A 15,651-nucleotide genomic window follows, 5' to 3' on the forward strand; every position below is an offset into this window, starting at 1 on the left:
TCCCAACTCTCTCAGCCTGTCCTCATAGGAGAGGTGTTCCAGCCCTCTGATCAGCTTCATGGCCCTCCTCTGGACTCCCTCCAACAGCTCAATGTCTCTCCTGTACGGGGGCCCCCAGAGCTGGACGCAGTACTCCAGGTGGGGTCTCACCAGAGCCAAGTAGAGGGGCAGGATCACTTCCCTCAACCTGCTGGTCACGCCTCTCTTGATGCAGCCCAGGACAAGGTTGGCTTTCTGGGCTGCAAGTGCACACTGCCGGCTCATGTTGAGCTTCTCATCGATCAGTACCCCCAAGTCCTTCTCCTCAGGGCTGCTTTCAATCCATTCCTTGCCCAGCCTGTAGTCGTGCTTGGGACTGTCCGACCCACGTGCAGGACCTTGCACTTGGCCTTGTTGAACTTCATGCGGTTCGCACGGGCCCACCTCTCCAGCCTGTCAAGGTCCCTCTGGATGGCATCCCTTCCCTCCGGCATGTCGACCACACCACACAGCTTGGTGTTGTCGGCAAACCTGCTGAGGGTGCACTCGATCCCACTGTCCATGTTGCTGACAAAGATGTTGAACAGTGCCGGTCCCAGTACCAACCCCTGAGGAACACCACTCGTCACCGTTCTAATCTAAACCCATCAAGTACTAGTATGCTTTTGGGCAATATAGATGTTTTATTAATTTAAGCATTCAGATGTTTGAGATTTTATTTCAATACGTAAGTTTTTACTTGGCTGAGAAGGATAAATGTCACCACTGCCTAACATCATAGTTACTGGAGTGCATTACATGGTAATTCCTGTTCTAGACATTTTTAACCTAAAATAAATTTGTTAGCAAAGGGTAAAACAGAATTAACAAGTACCATGTGTTTCCTATCTATGCTAGAAAGTTACACTTCCCCCTCACTGTAATTAAAATGTATCCTAAAGCAAAATATCATTTAGACAAGCTTCAAGAGAGGAGTCATCTGTTGAATCAACACCTCTTCCTTGAGCAGCTGAATTCACTTCACCTGTTGAAACTTCGTGGATTGCACTAAGGTCACAGCTGGAAGTGGGCTTGCAATAGATGTTACACCTTAAAAATATTAGTCTGATTTTAAAAAACAATCCTCCACACATCCTCAAAACATAAAACAAGATTTCTGAGCTTTGAAATCTACCCAGGATTCAACATTTCTAAATTTAAAAACTTACATTATTTCAAATTAGCTTCTCAACAGAACCCAGAGACAGTAAGTCACATAAGAACCTAGTGTACCACAAACAGAAATACATGTTTAAAAATACTAAAAACCAGGGTCTGGAGGTCATTTAATATCCATTGTCTTGAGGGGGTTGGGGAAGGCAATTTATTTGATGAAAGGAGCTAAAAAAACCAACAAAAAACCCCCACCATAAATCACAGTCCCAATGGCATCCACCTGGACAAATGTTAAGACACTGAATTTGGTCAAGCATCAGGCTGTTCTCCTGCCTTCCACTTGGTTCACAGAGACCTCTGTGTTGGAGTCACAACCTCATGTTGATATGGCTACAAAGCTGGAAAGTAATTCAAATCAAAGGTCATTAAATACAAGAAGATGGTAGTAATCACTGAGACGGGTATAAGAGGATAACGGATTCCTGCTGCACACCCTGCCTCAGTCCCCTCTCTCTCCACAAGGACAAAGGTACCTCCGAGGAGCTACCGTCACCCTCCAGGTTTAAGTCTCCCTCTCACTGCCTCCAAGCTTGACCTTGCGGCTAGAGCTCAGTAAATTCATTGAGCTTTACATGGAAAGTTCTCTACCTAGACGGATGCAGTACAGACTACGAAATGTGGCATGCAGGTGCGAAAATCCACAAATATAAAATTCTAAGAGAAAATACTTTTAGCCAGCATTTTCCCAATGCTGCTATAGTAAAAAGAAAAATAATGCCCGGGCCTGTGTACACAGCTGATAACTAGCTTGGTCCGGGATAAACTGAGAATACTTATTCTCTTCCTCCACAAGATACAGTTCGAAGCCTACCTTCCAGCAAAGTGCACTCCATTTGCTTTCCCAGCGCAGTACCTTACACATAAATAATTTAGCACATACACGCATATATGTTCCACACACGTCTTCACTTATTGAGCCATAGCAGAACATATGTCACAACTGTCTTAGCTTTAATGCTTTTGAGAAAAGAATAAAGAATAAGCTCAGACTGATATTCTACCCTGTGTTTAACGTTATTATTGACAATTCAAGGCACCCACAGCTGACATCTGCATTTCCAATGAAAGCCCATTATTAGTTCTCCATCTTCTGAAGACCGTGCAGTCTAATATTTTGCATTTTATGTTAATGACCTGGCATGTATTTCTTCTGACCACGGTTTTATAGATGCTGCTATTTTTTTGACACACATAGCTTATTTAAAAACAATCTGAAGGTACAGTTTCATTCTCCAAATAAGATTATTACTATATTCAATCACCTAAAAGGGTTTTTTTATTTCTGATCAAGTTTTCTTTTTAAAACAGGATTAAATGTAAACTATTAGAGAAATGAAAAATTTTGTAGAATTATGACTCAAGTTTTTCATTTCTAAAAGGCAAAAAGCAAGACAGCATTATAATCTGAAAATACATTTTAAAATTTGTTTTTTCTAACTTTTATCACTCAAATATTCCAAACAGACACAGTAATGGCAAGGAATTTAGCAGTTTCAAAATGGTTTCTAAAATTTATCTTGGCATCAATGAGGTACAAGGTGTGAAATATTGTTTCAATTGTAACAATTCAACCAACATGCTGCAGGAACATAGTTACTATATATATGTTGTCAGCTTATACAATGGAATATCACTTTGATTTACCACACAACAAAAATGGTTTGGGGCATCAGACCTATTAAAAAGATTGCTTAAGACATGTATTAAATTATTTGTATTTCCCTTAAAAAAAAAAAATCACAGAAAATAAATTCAAATGTGTATGAATCAACAAAGGAAAGAAGTTTGTAGCCCATGCATAAACATCAAGGCCTAACAGAACAGACAAATATAGCTCCACACTTTTTTTTATTAGCAAACATAACTTGAACGAAACAGCAGAACTGTCAAAACTGTGACTAAACAGATAAGATCAAAACAGAAAAAATAGATTGTCCTACAAACATTGCTCCCTTTCTCACTCTTCTCCTCCTTGGAATGCTCAAAACAGAATACAAAGTCAAGATAAAAACCATAAAACCTTACAACTACAAGTGGATGAGAAGTTTGCTTCACCAGTGTAAAGGTGACACATAAGACAGACTATTTGTGATCAGCTGAAGTGACTAAATTATGATTCTCACCATTAGTGTTGTGCAATACAGAGGCTGACTGATGGAAACAGGCATCTACCATGGATGAACACCTAAGCCCTCTCTTTTGAAAACAAAGCTCCAGTTAGGCGCCGAAAGCTTCGTAACTGCTATTTTGGGAGCACAGACAACTCAGTCCAATTCATTGTTTGATTGCATGTACAGTGGCTTCATTTGGAATCTTTATAATCCTTATAAATCCTTCTGAGCCTTCAAAAACAGAACTCAATAAGGGGATTTTACTGGGATGTAAATGATTAAAACCAAAAGGAATTATGTTCTGTCTAGACTGGCTGCCTCCCCTCAAGTAATCTGAGAAGTGGATGAACTTCCCATTTTAATTACAGAAGTAAAAGTCATAATTCTAATAACCCATAACTATAAAACAGATTCACCGCCATCATCATCACTGGACATTTACACACAAAAAGATTGCATGTGATTCTCCCAGGGGAATATAAATTTAAATAATTTATTTTGCACTGAATTTAGGCTATCGGCAAAGTCAAATATTGAACACAGGGCTTTGCTGCTTCTGTTTTTTCCAATTATTTTTTCATAGTGCTGTTGTTGCATGTAGTCTGGAGGTATTCTTACAGAATCACAGAATGGCAGGGGTTGGAAGGGATCTCTGGAGATCATCTAGTCCAACCCCCCTGCTAAAGCAGGATCACCTACAGCAGGTTGCACAGGATGGCGTCCAGGCGGGTTTTGAATATCTCCAGAGAAGGAGACGCCACAACCTCTCTCGGCAGCCTCAGAGTAAACAAGGTTTTTCTCATATTCAGATGGAGCTTCCTGTGTTCCAGTCTGTGCCCATTGACCCTTGTCCTGTCACTGGGCACCACTGAAAAGACTCTGGCTCCAGCCTCTTGATATCCACCCTTTAGATATTTATAAGCATTAATAAGATCCCCCCCCTCAGCCTTCTCTTCTCCAGGCTAAAGAGACCCAGCTCTCTCAGCCTTTCCTCGTAAGAGAGATGCTCCACTCCCCTCATCATCTTTGCAGCCCTCCACAGGACTCTCTCCAGTAGCTCCCTGTCTGTCTTGAACTGGGGAGCCCAGAACTGGACACAGAACTCCAGAGGTGGCCTCACCAGGGCAGAGTAGAGGGGCAGGATAACAACCTCCCTCCACCTGCTGGCCACGCTCTTCTTAATGCACCCCAGGGTACCACTGCCCTTCTTGGCCACAAGGGCACACTGCTGGCTCATGGAGAGCTTGCTGTCCCCCAGGACTCCCAGGTCCTTCTCCGCAGTGCTGCTTCCCAGCAGGTCAAGCCCTAACCTGTACTGGCACCTGGGGTTATTCCTCCCTAGGTGCAGGACCCTACACTTGCCCTTGTTGAGTTTCATAGGGTTCCTCTCTGCCCAGCTCTCCAGCCTGTCCAGGTCGCACTGAATGGCAGCGCAGCCTTCTGGTGTGTCAGCTGCTCCTCCCAGTTTAGTATTATGATTAAATTTGCTGAGGGTACACTCTGTCCCTTCATCCAGGTCACTGATGAATATGCTGAATAAGACCGGAACCAGTACTGACGTCTCGGGCACATCGCTAGATACAGGCCTTTAACTAAAGTCTGCGCCGCTTACCTGAATTGCAACAGACCTTAATGGTCTAGTCAATATTTTCTCTTTCTGCTTTGAATCTCCTCACACTCTCTTACTTTCTACCAGCCATTCACAGTGACTCTTCATAAGAATAGCTATTGTTGGGTTTTTCAAGGCTGTCTTTATGACAAAGAATTATCACTCCAGTGAAATTAAAGAACAGTGGGGAAATTCCTACATCTTAAAGACATTTTTGAGGGCATTTCATACTTGAAAAGATTGAGCCACTTTTTTTTTAGAATATAGATCACTGCACAGCATTTAAAATAAGACTGCCTAGTACAGTAAGTATAAAGTCTCCTAAAAACTAGAAAAGAGAGAAAAAAAAAAAAGCAACAATCAGCACTGATTCACAGATACTTAGAAAAGGAACCCCTAACTTTCCTAAACCATGATAGAACTAAAAATTAACTGCCTGTTTGTAATAAATGTAATATTCCTCACAACTTGTGTACTTCAGTACACAATCTGTCTTTAAGATATCTAGTTCATTGTGTTCATGGTTAGCTTATGACTAAGAAACACTGATTAATTACTATTATACTCATTCCAAAAGAAAAGTGGATTTGTTCTTCATTCTTCTTTTAAATAAGAGAAATATTCTAAAAAGGATGAAAATACGGCCTCCACATTCTCTCCTAGACCATAACAGTCACTCAGGTTATTCAAATATATTAGCCATGAAAAAGAAAATATTTTATCTCCATAAAACCTATCCTGAATTATATGTTTCTTTTAGATTCGGTACATCCTTCTGATTAACTTTGATTATATTTTTTCTTTAGTTCTTTTCCCTTAGAAACAGGAAAAAGATGGCAAGGCAAGAGATAGGGAGAAAGCTGAAAATAGGAAATATTATGGCAAGGTTAATTGTAGAAAAGGACAAATTAAAACTAAGTTAGGGAAATAAGACGTGACAATATTTGAACACACTCCCACTGCTTCCAGATGATATTCCCTCAACCATCCTCTACTTTGCCTTAAGTTCTTCCTGTTTTGAAATATACTGGACAAAAAGAGCCCTGTGTTAGACTTCATTCCCAGCACTTAGGAAATTGGACACAATAATGGAACTGGAAAACCTGCCCCACTGTAAAGTTTTTCACACTTTCCACTGTAGTTGTGATCACTGCCAGATTCTTGAGAGATCTGAATATTTGCCTGAGACAGAAGTTGGGTTTAAGTCCACTTGGCAGTTCCTATGGGAATGACTGTTATAAACTGCAAGCTGAGGGAGACAGTTTTTTCTATTTAATCATATGTTACAGTTCCTAGCCCAACAAGATAAAAAAAATATTGCAAATAAAAAGTGAGGGGTTTTAAGGCTAAAAACGTGAAAGGCAGGAAACTGTTTAGTAAAAGTATTGAGAAAAGCTCTTTAAAGAGACCTAAGAACAAAGATTTTGTTTGTGGACTTTATTCTCTAAATTGCATAAGTTTTGAAATATTTCAGATTTCATTTACAATGCAACTTAAACTTTCAGGTCTTGCTTTGTATTTTTTTGTAGCAAGTTTCATGATTTGCTGAAAAAGTGTCATATCAGAGTAAGCAAGAGTAAAACCTACAGAACCCAAACACCTGAAAAATATAAAGGACTTAATATCATAGCAACTTCTAAAGCCACTCTTGGAGAATTACTTGTCCCTACATCTCTCTCCCAGAAGCAATACTTTGTGCATATTCCCCTGGCAGTTATACTAGCGGTAATCTGCCATTCAAAAAGGTTCTCGTGAGATGTGCTTCATGCCAAGGTATGGAAACACTTACCTTTGGGGAATAAAACAAGACATGACAAAACTTAATACACTCCCTTTGCTTTTATATAATATTCCATTAAATATTCTTTATTTTGGAAAGTGTGGAAAACAAACCACCTTCACTGAAATTCATAGTGCCCCTTGGGTTGGGAAAAGGAGCATCTAACTCAAAGATGCAAGGGAAAGGAAGAAATCAGATGTACTTTTCACGCAATCTAATCAGCAAGTACAACAGTCAACCTTCAAACTAATTACAATGGTAAAGAATGCTCCCCAACAACAAGCAGCTTATTAGACAAAAGTTACAAAATTAAGAACAAGAAAACACCAAAGATATCCTGGTCAGCATGTACTAAGTATCACTCATCAGCAATAATTTACTTTTTGTAGGCATCATAGCAAAAGAGAAAAAAGAGGGATGCAAAACTGCATAAAAATTCTACTTTTCAGTTGCATATGCACTTTACTCAAGCACAAGGAGCAACAGGGAAGAAAGCACAAATTATCTGTTTGGAAGTTTACAGAATAGGTAAGGAGATTTGCAAATTTTGCTGTTTAGACATACAAGTCAGGTTTTCAATGATGAATAAAAGATGAACAACAGGGAAGGGGAATAAGGCAAGAAAGACTTTGAAAAAGTAAACTAGCTAAGATGCATTTCTGTCCGTCCATCTCCACAGACCCAAAAGCTTCTGCAGCATCACTCCCTTACTGTGCTGATTCTGCATCTTACAAGCTCTCCTAGCCCACCAGTTGTTGCCCACCCTATTCTGTAATGCTACCCTATTCATATAGCCTAAAGAATAGTGAAACAAATTACCTGCCCGACCTGCCCCTGCTCTCAATAAACTGTATTACAAAAATGGGAGGAGGAGAAAGCGATCTTAATGCATCCCTCCCAGCATTACACCAGAAAGCAAAGCAAGACACAGTGGAGTAGACGCTCTGTATTTCATTTACCCGACACCTCTGAGCCATGATAGAATGAAGTGATACGTACAGATTTTGAGAACATAACACACAGTAAGAGAACTGTTACAAACATTTGGGTGCTTGTTAGGTATGTCTGCGCAAGAAATAACAGAAAGGCTGCCAGAGTAAATGCGTGCATGGCATCCTCATTTTCCAGAGTGTTATTAGTAACAAAAGCATTTTAAATCTGTATTTTCAGGTGGTACCGAGAAATAACCTCAGAATTAAAAGTAGGAGTGGAAGGGTGACTGGCAGCCAGGTGCATTTGTAAACAGAAAAGATGCAATTAAACACTTGCCTATCTGAGTTGTGCCCTCAAAGTTTTCACAGTACATTTTTAAGATAAGGTTAATAGGCTAATAAATGAGATACAGCATGTACTGTGAGCTTTACATCACTTTAAAATGAGGTTTCTAATGGAAAAGTCAGACATGGTAATATTTTACAGGGGTTTAGAACAAAAATTTTTCATGCATAAATTCAATGAGCATGTTGGCTGTGGGCAGGATTTATGACCAGCATATCTGTTTACCATGACAAATTTTATCTAATAGCTACAGCATTGTTATGCATAATGACAGCCAAAGAAATCTTGATCTTGACTTAATTTAATGCACAGAGTATTAGGAAATTTAATCAAAATTTTATCTTCTTTCTAAACATGAAAATAATTATTCTTTTTCAAGCATTCAGTCTATTCTTACCATCGCAATCTGGTCTCATGAAAACTTGGCTAGAGTTTAAAAATTTAAAGGCCAGGGTTAGAAAGGAAAAAGAAAGTACTATTCATTTTCAGCGTCTTTGCTAAGAATGCATTAATTAGATCCTACATTATGCCAGTTACTTTTTATTACTTAACTAAGGAAAAAAAAATAGTTGCTTAAGTCTAGTCTCTAAACATCTACACGTAGCTATCGAATATGATCTAAGAAAAAGCCTCTCAAAATAAGGTTTCTCAGGAAGAGCTGTCTCAAAGATGACTGGAGAATAAAGATGTAGTCTTTTGTGTGTTTCTGTATTAATAGGGATTTGGATTTACTTGCATTTGCTTCTGGGACTGTTAATTATTTTATTGTCAGCTTCCTCTGTTACACTAGAATTACCTACCAAATTTGAACTTTTAATTCACTATTCAGGTGAAGGGGGTAGTGCTACACAGCTACAGTTGCTACAATAATGAGCTCAACTACATGCAGACATAAATCAGGAAGCTGAAAAGTAACAGGCATTGCAGGGATTTAGCTCTGTACTCATTAAGACTAAACACCGTAAGGAATGTTGGGTGCCATTAGACTTTTATATTCAGAGGAATATGAAAAAATCCAGATTTTATGTGTGCAGAGTGCACACATAACCAGTGACATAAATGTGGACAAAAAAACCCCTCAATTACTATACTAAAAGCTAAGTAAATACATGCATTTTTAAGAAATATTTTGTCATCTTTCAATAAGGAGAAAGATTCTTAGGGAAAAAAATAATTCATTGAGGTTGTAAGAAAAGATAAACTGTGTTACAGCTGATTTCTACTTCTAGAAACACTTCACATGCCAAATGTGATTTGACATGATAATGACATCTCTCTCATATTGGTGTCTCCATAGACAAGCAGAAGTGACATACTAGTTTTCATGCTTCTCAGATCTTCTTTTATACTCTCCACAACAGAATTTTGCTGTATGTCATGATATACTACTATTTTTTATTCCACCTTATTCCACTTCTTCTTTTCAATGTAAGGAGCCTTCAAGGTCCTCTGCCCTAAGCCCCTAGAGGCACATAAAGAGCAGAATACCTGATATTTCACAAAACAGCACTTTCTGAACTTCAGAGAGGTGAGCCCCAAGTCTGTGAACTAGAAGACGCTCTGGGTACTCCAACACTGGTGTACCAACATGGGAAGGGCCTCATCTCTGGCCCTGAAGCCACTGGCTGTCTGACCACGTTCATATTCTCACTCTCCAAAAGAGGATGACGACATCTCAGCACACCTGATAAGAATGGTCCCTTAGCAATGTTAAGCTTCAAACTATTCTTGAGAACTCAAGCACTATAGCCAGCCAGGGCCAAAACTGTGCCAGGGACCATTTTAACTACTTCAAAAGAGGATAAACTTTCAGTAGCAAGTTCCTGCCCTTTGCACAGTTTCATTTATTAGTATACGTGTATGTGGCCTCTCAGAATGGCCTCTGAGAGATGATTTTATGTACTTGGAGTTGCTCTTTATAGAAAGAGTCAGGTGAAATACAAAATAAAAAGCAGGGATTGCTCTGGGTTTCCTCAAAGAGCTGAGGTTGAAAGGTGGGCTTACTTCACTAGTAAAAGCTTCCTTTCTATGAATTTGATTTTAGCATCTGAGATGAAAGCATTGAGACAGCAATGTCATATTTTGAGTTGCTATTAATAATAAACATCATGATTCACTGAAGAAAATGACAATTAAACCAAAATCTTTTTTTTAATCTCCTAAAGAATCATTTGCTTTTCCTGACATAGGAATCTCTTGTAACACAATGGGATGCATTACCACAAGCTTCTAGAAACTAGATGTCACAGAAACAGTGATTAAAAGAAATTAAGCAGAGTTCCATCAGCATGCCCGAAGACTGACTTATGCAGCAGCTACAGGTGATAAGCATCAGAATTCAATACAAAATTTATCGTGGAAAATGACAGCCGAGATGGGGAACACATGGAAATAATCTAAGAACTCTAGTATAGGTGTCTCCCAATCACTGAAACTTTTCCTTCTTCTTAAGATTTTTGCTGTGTAAACATCTAGAGCCAAATACACATTTCAATCAGTCTATTCTCTTAGTTTCCTTTGGCTCTTTTGAGAAGGTTGCTGTAGTTTATTCCTGATACACCACAGCAAAATTGAAAAGCTAAGTAACAATAAGCCTCACTGATAACAATGTGGATTAAAACTTGTAAAAGGTAGGTCTTTTTGCCCACTCACTTTCTCTCATTCTTCTCCCTTACTATTCTCTTCCATTTGTTTCTACAGCCACTACTCACCATTAAGTTTCTGTTACCATTCTCTACTGATGAACACATCATCCTTGTTTAAGGTGACTTCCTTATCTCCTCTGGGTCACTCTCAGATGAAATCCTGACTAAGTCTGAAGAAAGATCCCATGATGTACTGAGACACTCAGCTCCGTGATTCCATGATGTTCTCCCAAAATTATAGTATTGTACATAAAATGAAAACTGTTACTTTTACTCCCAGCTGATCCATTTCTAGCAGACTGCTGGTTCTCTTAAATCTCAAATTGACATTGGTCTCAAACACTTTACTTTTCAAACGCCAGAGCTGAACAGAATTATTTCTAGTTTGGGATCTTTGTGGTTTTTAGGCTGAAACCTTAAGCATAGAGCTTTAAGAATAACTGTACCCTCTCATAATTTCTGCTCATAACTAAATACTATGACCACTGTTGCCTTTTAACTTAGACATAGACAGGCCAGGTGAAGCATTTTGGGCTTCATTTAGGTATCGGTCTTCAGTCCTACATGTCCCCTTGTTAAAAGCCAGAGAAATACAGCATAGAACAGAGACAAGGTTGCCCTGTCTCAACTGCTACACTTCCAAACACCAATTTTAACACTACTTAGCCCCCTAAAACCAAGATAATGAAGAAAGAAAATAAATAAAAGAATGGAATACAGTGCAATTATGAAGTACAACAATACTGCTGGCCAAATATACTGAGAATAGTTCAAAAGGATATTATGGTAAATGACATCTGGGAATTTTTAATTATATGACTTTTTTTTCTGTGATCTAAAATTTAGTTCCATGATTTTTCTGTACGCATGTTAACAGTTTTCACTGTACTATTTAGTGTCATCCCGAGAGGTGCAAGTTGGCATATATCTTACTGTAAATACATGGTGCATTCTGAAAAACTATCTTTTACCTTATTTTACTACTAACTTCTGTATTTTAGTGCTGGTCATCCTAACACACAAATTCTCAGAGGTATTAATAATGCATGTAAGTCTTTGGGACTTAATGTGCAATTTGTGAATGCAATATTTCAGAAGGAGTCTTCTGACAAAGCCAGAAATCTTTGTTGCTTAGCTAGCATGGGATGGTGCGCAAAACAAGTTGAGCATTTGAGATAAGGTCAGCTGAAAATACCGCTAGTTCACTAGACCTGACTTAATCGTGAGGTTTGCCTGAGAAAAGGATTTCACCAACGGGGTTTGTATTCACATTGTTCCCCAGCTGCAATGTCACATCTCTAACAGCGCAGTATGCCGAGTCACTGAAGAGGACGAGATGGGGGACATGCTGGAAATCTTGTCACTCACATGACAGACAGTGAGAACAGTATCTCCACCATTGACCTTTAGAAGACACAACCACTTTCAAGATGAAAAGGAGCAATGTTGAATTCCAGAGCACATCATATAGCTGTCTGTCAGGCTGGTTTGAGGGTTTTTTTTGGAGTGGGGGGGTTGTTTGTTTTGAGGGGGGAAGAGAATGTTCTGGTTTTAAACAGGACTGATGCTTTGTGTAATTATTTGATTTGAAGCTCTGCTAGGAAAATTAACACAAAACTAAGTTACACAAGTTAAAAAGGCACTTTTCTTGCCAATTACAAGTTTTTAATACCTTCACATCTCTTGGTGATAAAATTCTGTTGATCATTTCTTGCCAAGCCAAACATTGTCAGGTGCCCATTTTTGTAATTAAGCTTCTAAAATTAACCTAAAAACTGCTGTACTTTTTAATCTTTGTAGTAGGACCACTGCTAATGACTTCTTCTTGCAGCTGAAGCCCTGCTTGTACTCAAACTGATAACATTATCTTAATTTGTCCTTGACATTAAAATACTATTACACAGTAACTAACTCCTCTCATTCCCAGTGCATTTAAAAGAAACAAACAAACAAAAAACCCCAAACAAGCTTTAAAACTTTACAGCCCTGCTCAAATGCAGACTTTTCCCAAAGCTTAACAATCCTCCGGAAACCCACTGATCATTTTTCCTATTTGCCAAGTAGGATTTTTCATGTTAAGTCTGGACACTTTGCTACAAATGAGGGTTTCCTCCCCTTCCACCTGAAAAATGTTTCACCAAAATAATTATGACTTTCAAAAAGTGTTATTTTACTTGGACAATGTATGTATCTCCCAAACTGAGAGACGGAGACCGTACACTTCTTATCTTACATTTATTTTCAAAAGGAAAGTAACAAGAGTGAATGGCAGGTTAGACAGAAAGTAAGAGCAGAGACAAGGAAAGACATGAAGGTAAATAAACACGGAATCACAGGCAGAGGAACAGGTAAGAAAACGTAAAGTAAAAATGAGAACCCAGGAGTACAGAAGATCGCATTTTTCAGAAGCCTATAAGGAATTTTTCCTTACTGAAAAGTCTTAATCATAGGAGGGATCCAGGAAACTAACACCTACTTTTCAGAAAAGGATAAAAAGATCAAGATGGAAAATTAAAATGAGTTAACAAAAAGCTTCTATTTCTAACATGTATTCCCCACAAACTATTACTTTTAAAAGCAGCTGTCATAAGTCACAGTATGATTACATTTCCAAGAACACCCAAGTCATTTTTGGTGACTAGTACCATTTGCAATTCTCACTTACACTGAGTGGCCTACTCAAGCTGAGTAGTATCTTACTCAAGTCTGGAAGAGTCAATGGTAGTTTAGGAAATCTGAAATGCGCTGTGATTTAGTAACACCGTTTCTCCTGTTAGGAGCACTGAAACAATAGTTTTGTTTTTCCAGAAGCATTACGAGATACTAGAGTGTTTTTCCACGGGCTATTTAGTCACAGGGCTAGTGACTAAATTTAACACATTGTTGTGGTTTAACTACAGTAGGTAGCTAAGCCTCACGCAGCCGCTCGCTCGCTCACTCCCCCTAGAATGGAATGGGGGAGAGAATTGAAAGGGTAAAAGTGAGAAAACTCGTTGGTTGAGATAGACAGTTTCATAGGTAAAGCAAAAGCTGCACACACAAGCACAGCAAAACAAGGAATTCATTCACCACTTCCCATGGGCAGGCAGGTTTCAGCCATCTCCAGGAAAACAGGGCTCCATCACGTGCAATGGTTACTTGGGAAAACAAATGACATCACTCTGAAAGTCCCCCCCTTTATTCTTCTTCCCCCAGCTTTATATGCTGAGCATGATGTCATATGGTATGGAATATCCCTTCGGTCAGTTGGGGTCAGCTGTCCCGGCTGTGTCCCCTCCCAACTTCTTGTGCACCCCCAGCCTACTCGCTGGTGGGATGGCGTGAGAAGCAGAAAAGACCTTGACTCTGTGTAAGCACTGCTCAGCAACAGCTAAAACACCCCTAAATTATCAACACTCTTCTCACAGATCCAAAACATAGTACCATGTGAGCTACTATGAAGAAAATTAACTCTATCCCAACCAAAACCAGTACACACTTTCTGCTTTCACAAAATTTTAAATATTGTTTTAAAAAGATATATAGGGTTAAAAATTGATCCTTCCTGAAGGACATTTTCTCTTCCTTACAAATAACAGAGAAGTCACTAGAAAATTTATTTCATAATAAGGGCTAACAAGTGGAACATGTTGGCAAGATTAGTTCTTCAAATAAGCTTTAGTAGGAGACTCTGCCATAAGACCCGTGATGTCAAATTCCACATACATCATGACTTTTTGGGGAAAAAATACAAGAAATGAATACATTTTAAAAACTATAAAAGATAACATACAAGAGCCCTTTGGTGACATTCAAACCTTTAACATATTTGAAAGCTGGTTTAAAGAAAAAAAAAAAAGTTTCTCATTTCCTGTACTGTTTAACAGCTCTTTCCTGTGACCACAAAGACTTTATTCCTAGCTGTCAACAAAGGCTTCTCCTTTTCCATAATTTCCACAATATAATTCTTTATTACATATTTGCCCTACAGTCAGTGTAAACTACAGTGTCTGCTGTTGAGAACTTAACAGAGGACCAGTTGCCTGGTTTCAAAGAGAAATTTGAGAAAGAGATCATGGAGCAGCCTAACAAGGAGCATTGTGATGCTCTGGTAACAAGTACACCACTTGCAAGTTAACTGCTCCATCCCCTCTCAATTTCACTGCCTAAATAGTTCAAACATGCTCTAGAAATGAGAAATTTTCCAACAGCGTTTAGCAGACTGATGGCACTTTCAAACTGCCATCTTTTCTTGAGCAAGTGGAAATAAATCAACGTCTATTATAATAAGGCTGCTTTCAGTCTTAATCCTGATGCATAGCTTGTTATTGAGTTACAAAATATCCAAACACTTCTGGTGTTTCAATTTACCCTGAAGCTCTTACTTATACAAATAAGATTAAAATAAAAATGAGAATCACTAACTAATGATAAAAGCAATAAAACTGGAAGTACTTACATTAAACTTAATAATGTCATATATTAAGTACCGAGGGACAACCTGTCCATTAACCTTGTCGATGATCATTTCCTTAAAAAAAAAGAGATGACATTTACATTTATTTCATGAATCTAGAAGAATGTCAACACATTCATACTTAGTGCACGTACCTGTAAGCATGATGCAATCAAACATTGGCCACATCTTTATTATGAAAAAAGATTTCACCATAGGTCATGATTATAAAAATATTATTATGGTCTTAAATGTCTCATGAAGCACTCAGTAAGAAGCCAGGAAGCTGTTCTAAGGCTCCACATTCTGATCTGCAACATTTATATATTAGTTTCCCCACAGCTTTCAAAATCACTACCTTTGAGTGAAAAATGAGTTTTTAGAAACCTCAGTAAGAACTGCAATCCTAAGTGAACCAAGCACTCTTGGAAATCTCACCTACATTAAGTAGTACAACAGCAAGGAAGTAAAGAAAAAGCATTAACACCCATTTTTTGTGCTCAGGTTGGATCTTTTCACATTATCAGCATCCTAGGCTGCAGTGACAACTGCAATTTGCTTGAATGTGGCACTGTGACTAAACAGTAGGGTTCCTTCAA

At 38.6% G+C, this 15,651-nt stretch overlaps 1 protein-coding gene across 5 annotated transcripts in view; it reads right to left on the reverse strand.

Moving 5' to 3' along the window:
• Positions 1–15,651, reverse strand: part of RNGTT (RNA guanylyltransferase and 5'-phosphatase) — a 207,558-nt gene that overhangs the window by 121,339 nt on the left and 70,568 nt on the right. For all 5 annotated transcript variants that reach the window (XM_054818904.1, XM_054818906.1, XM_054818909.1 and 2 more), the window contains one exon: positions 15,056–15,127. In XM_054818904.1, coding sequence (XP_054674879.1) covers positions 15,056–15,127 — 72 coding nt within the window. The remainder of the gene's footprint in view (positions 1–15,055; positions 15,128–15,651) is intronic.

Source organism: Grus americana, chromosome 3 (genome assembly GCF_028858705.1).
Source record: "Grus americana isolate bGruAme1 chromosome 3, bGruAme1.mat, whole genome shotgun sequence".
Lineage (NCBI taxonomy): Eukaryota > Metazoa > Chordata > Aves > Gruiformes > Gruidae > Grus > Grus americana.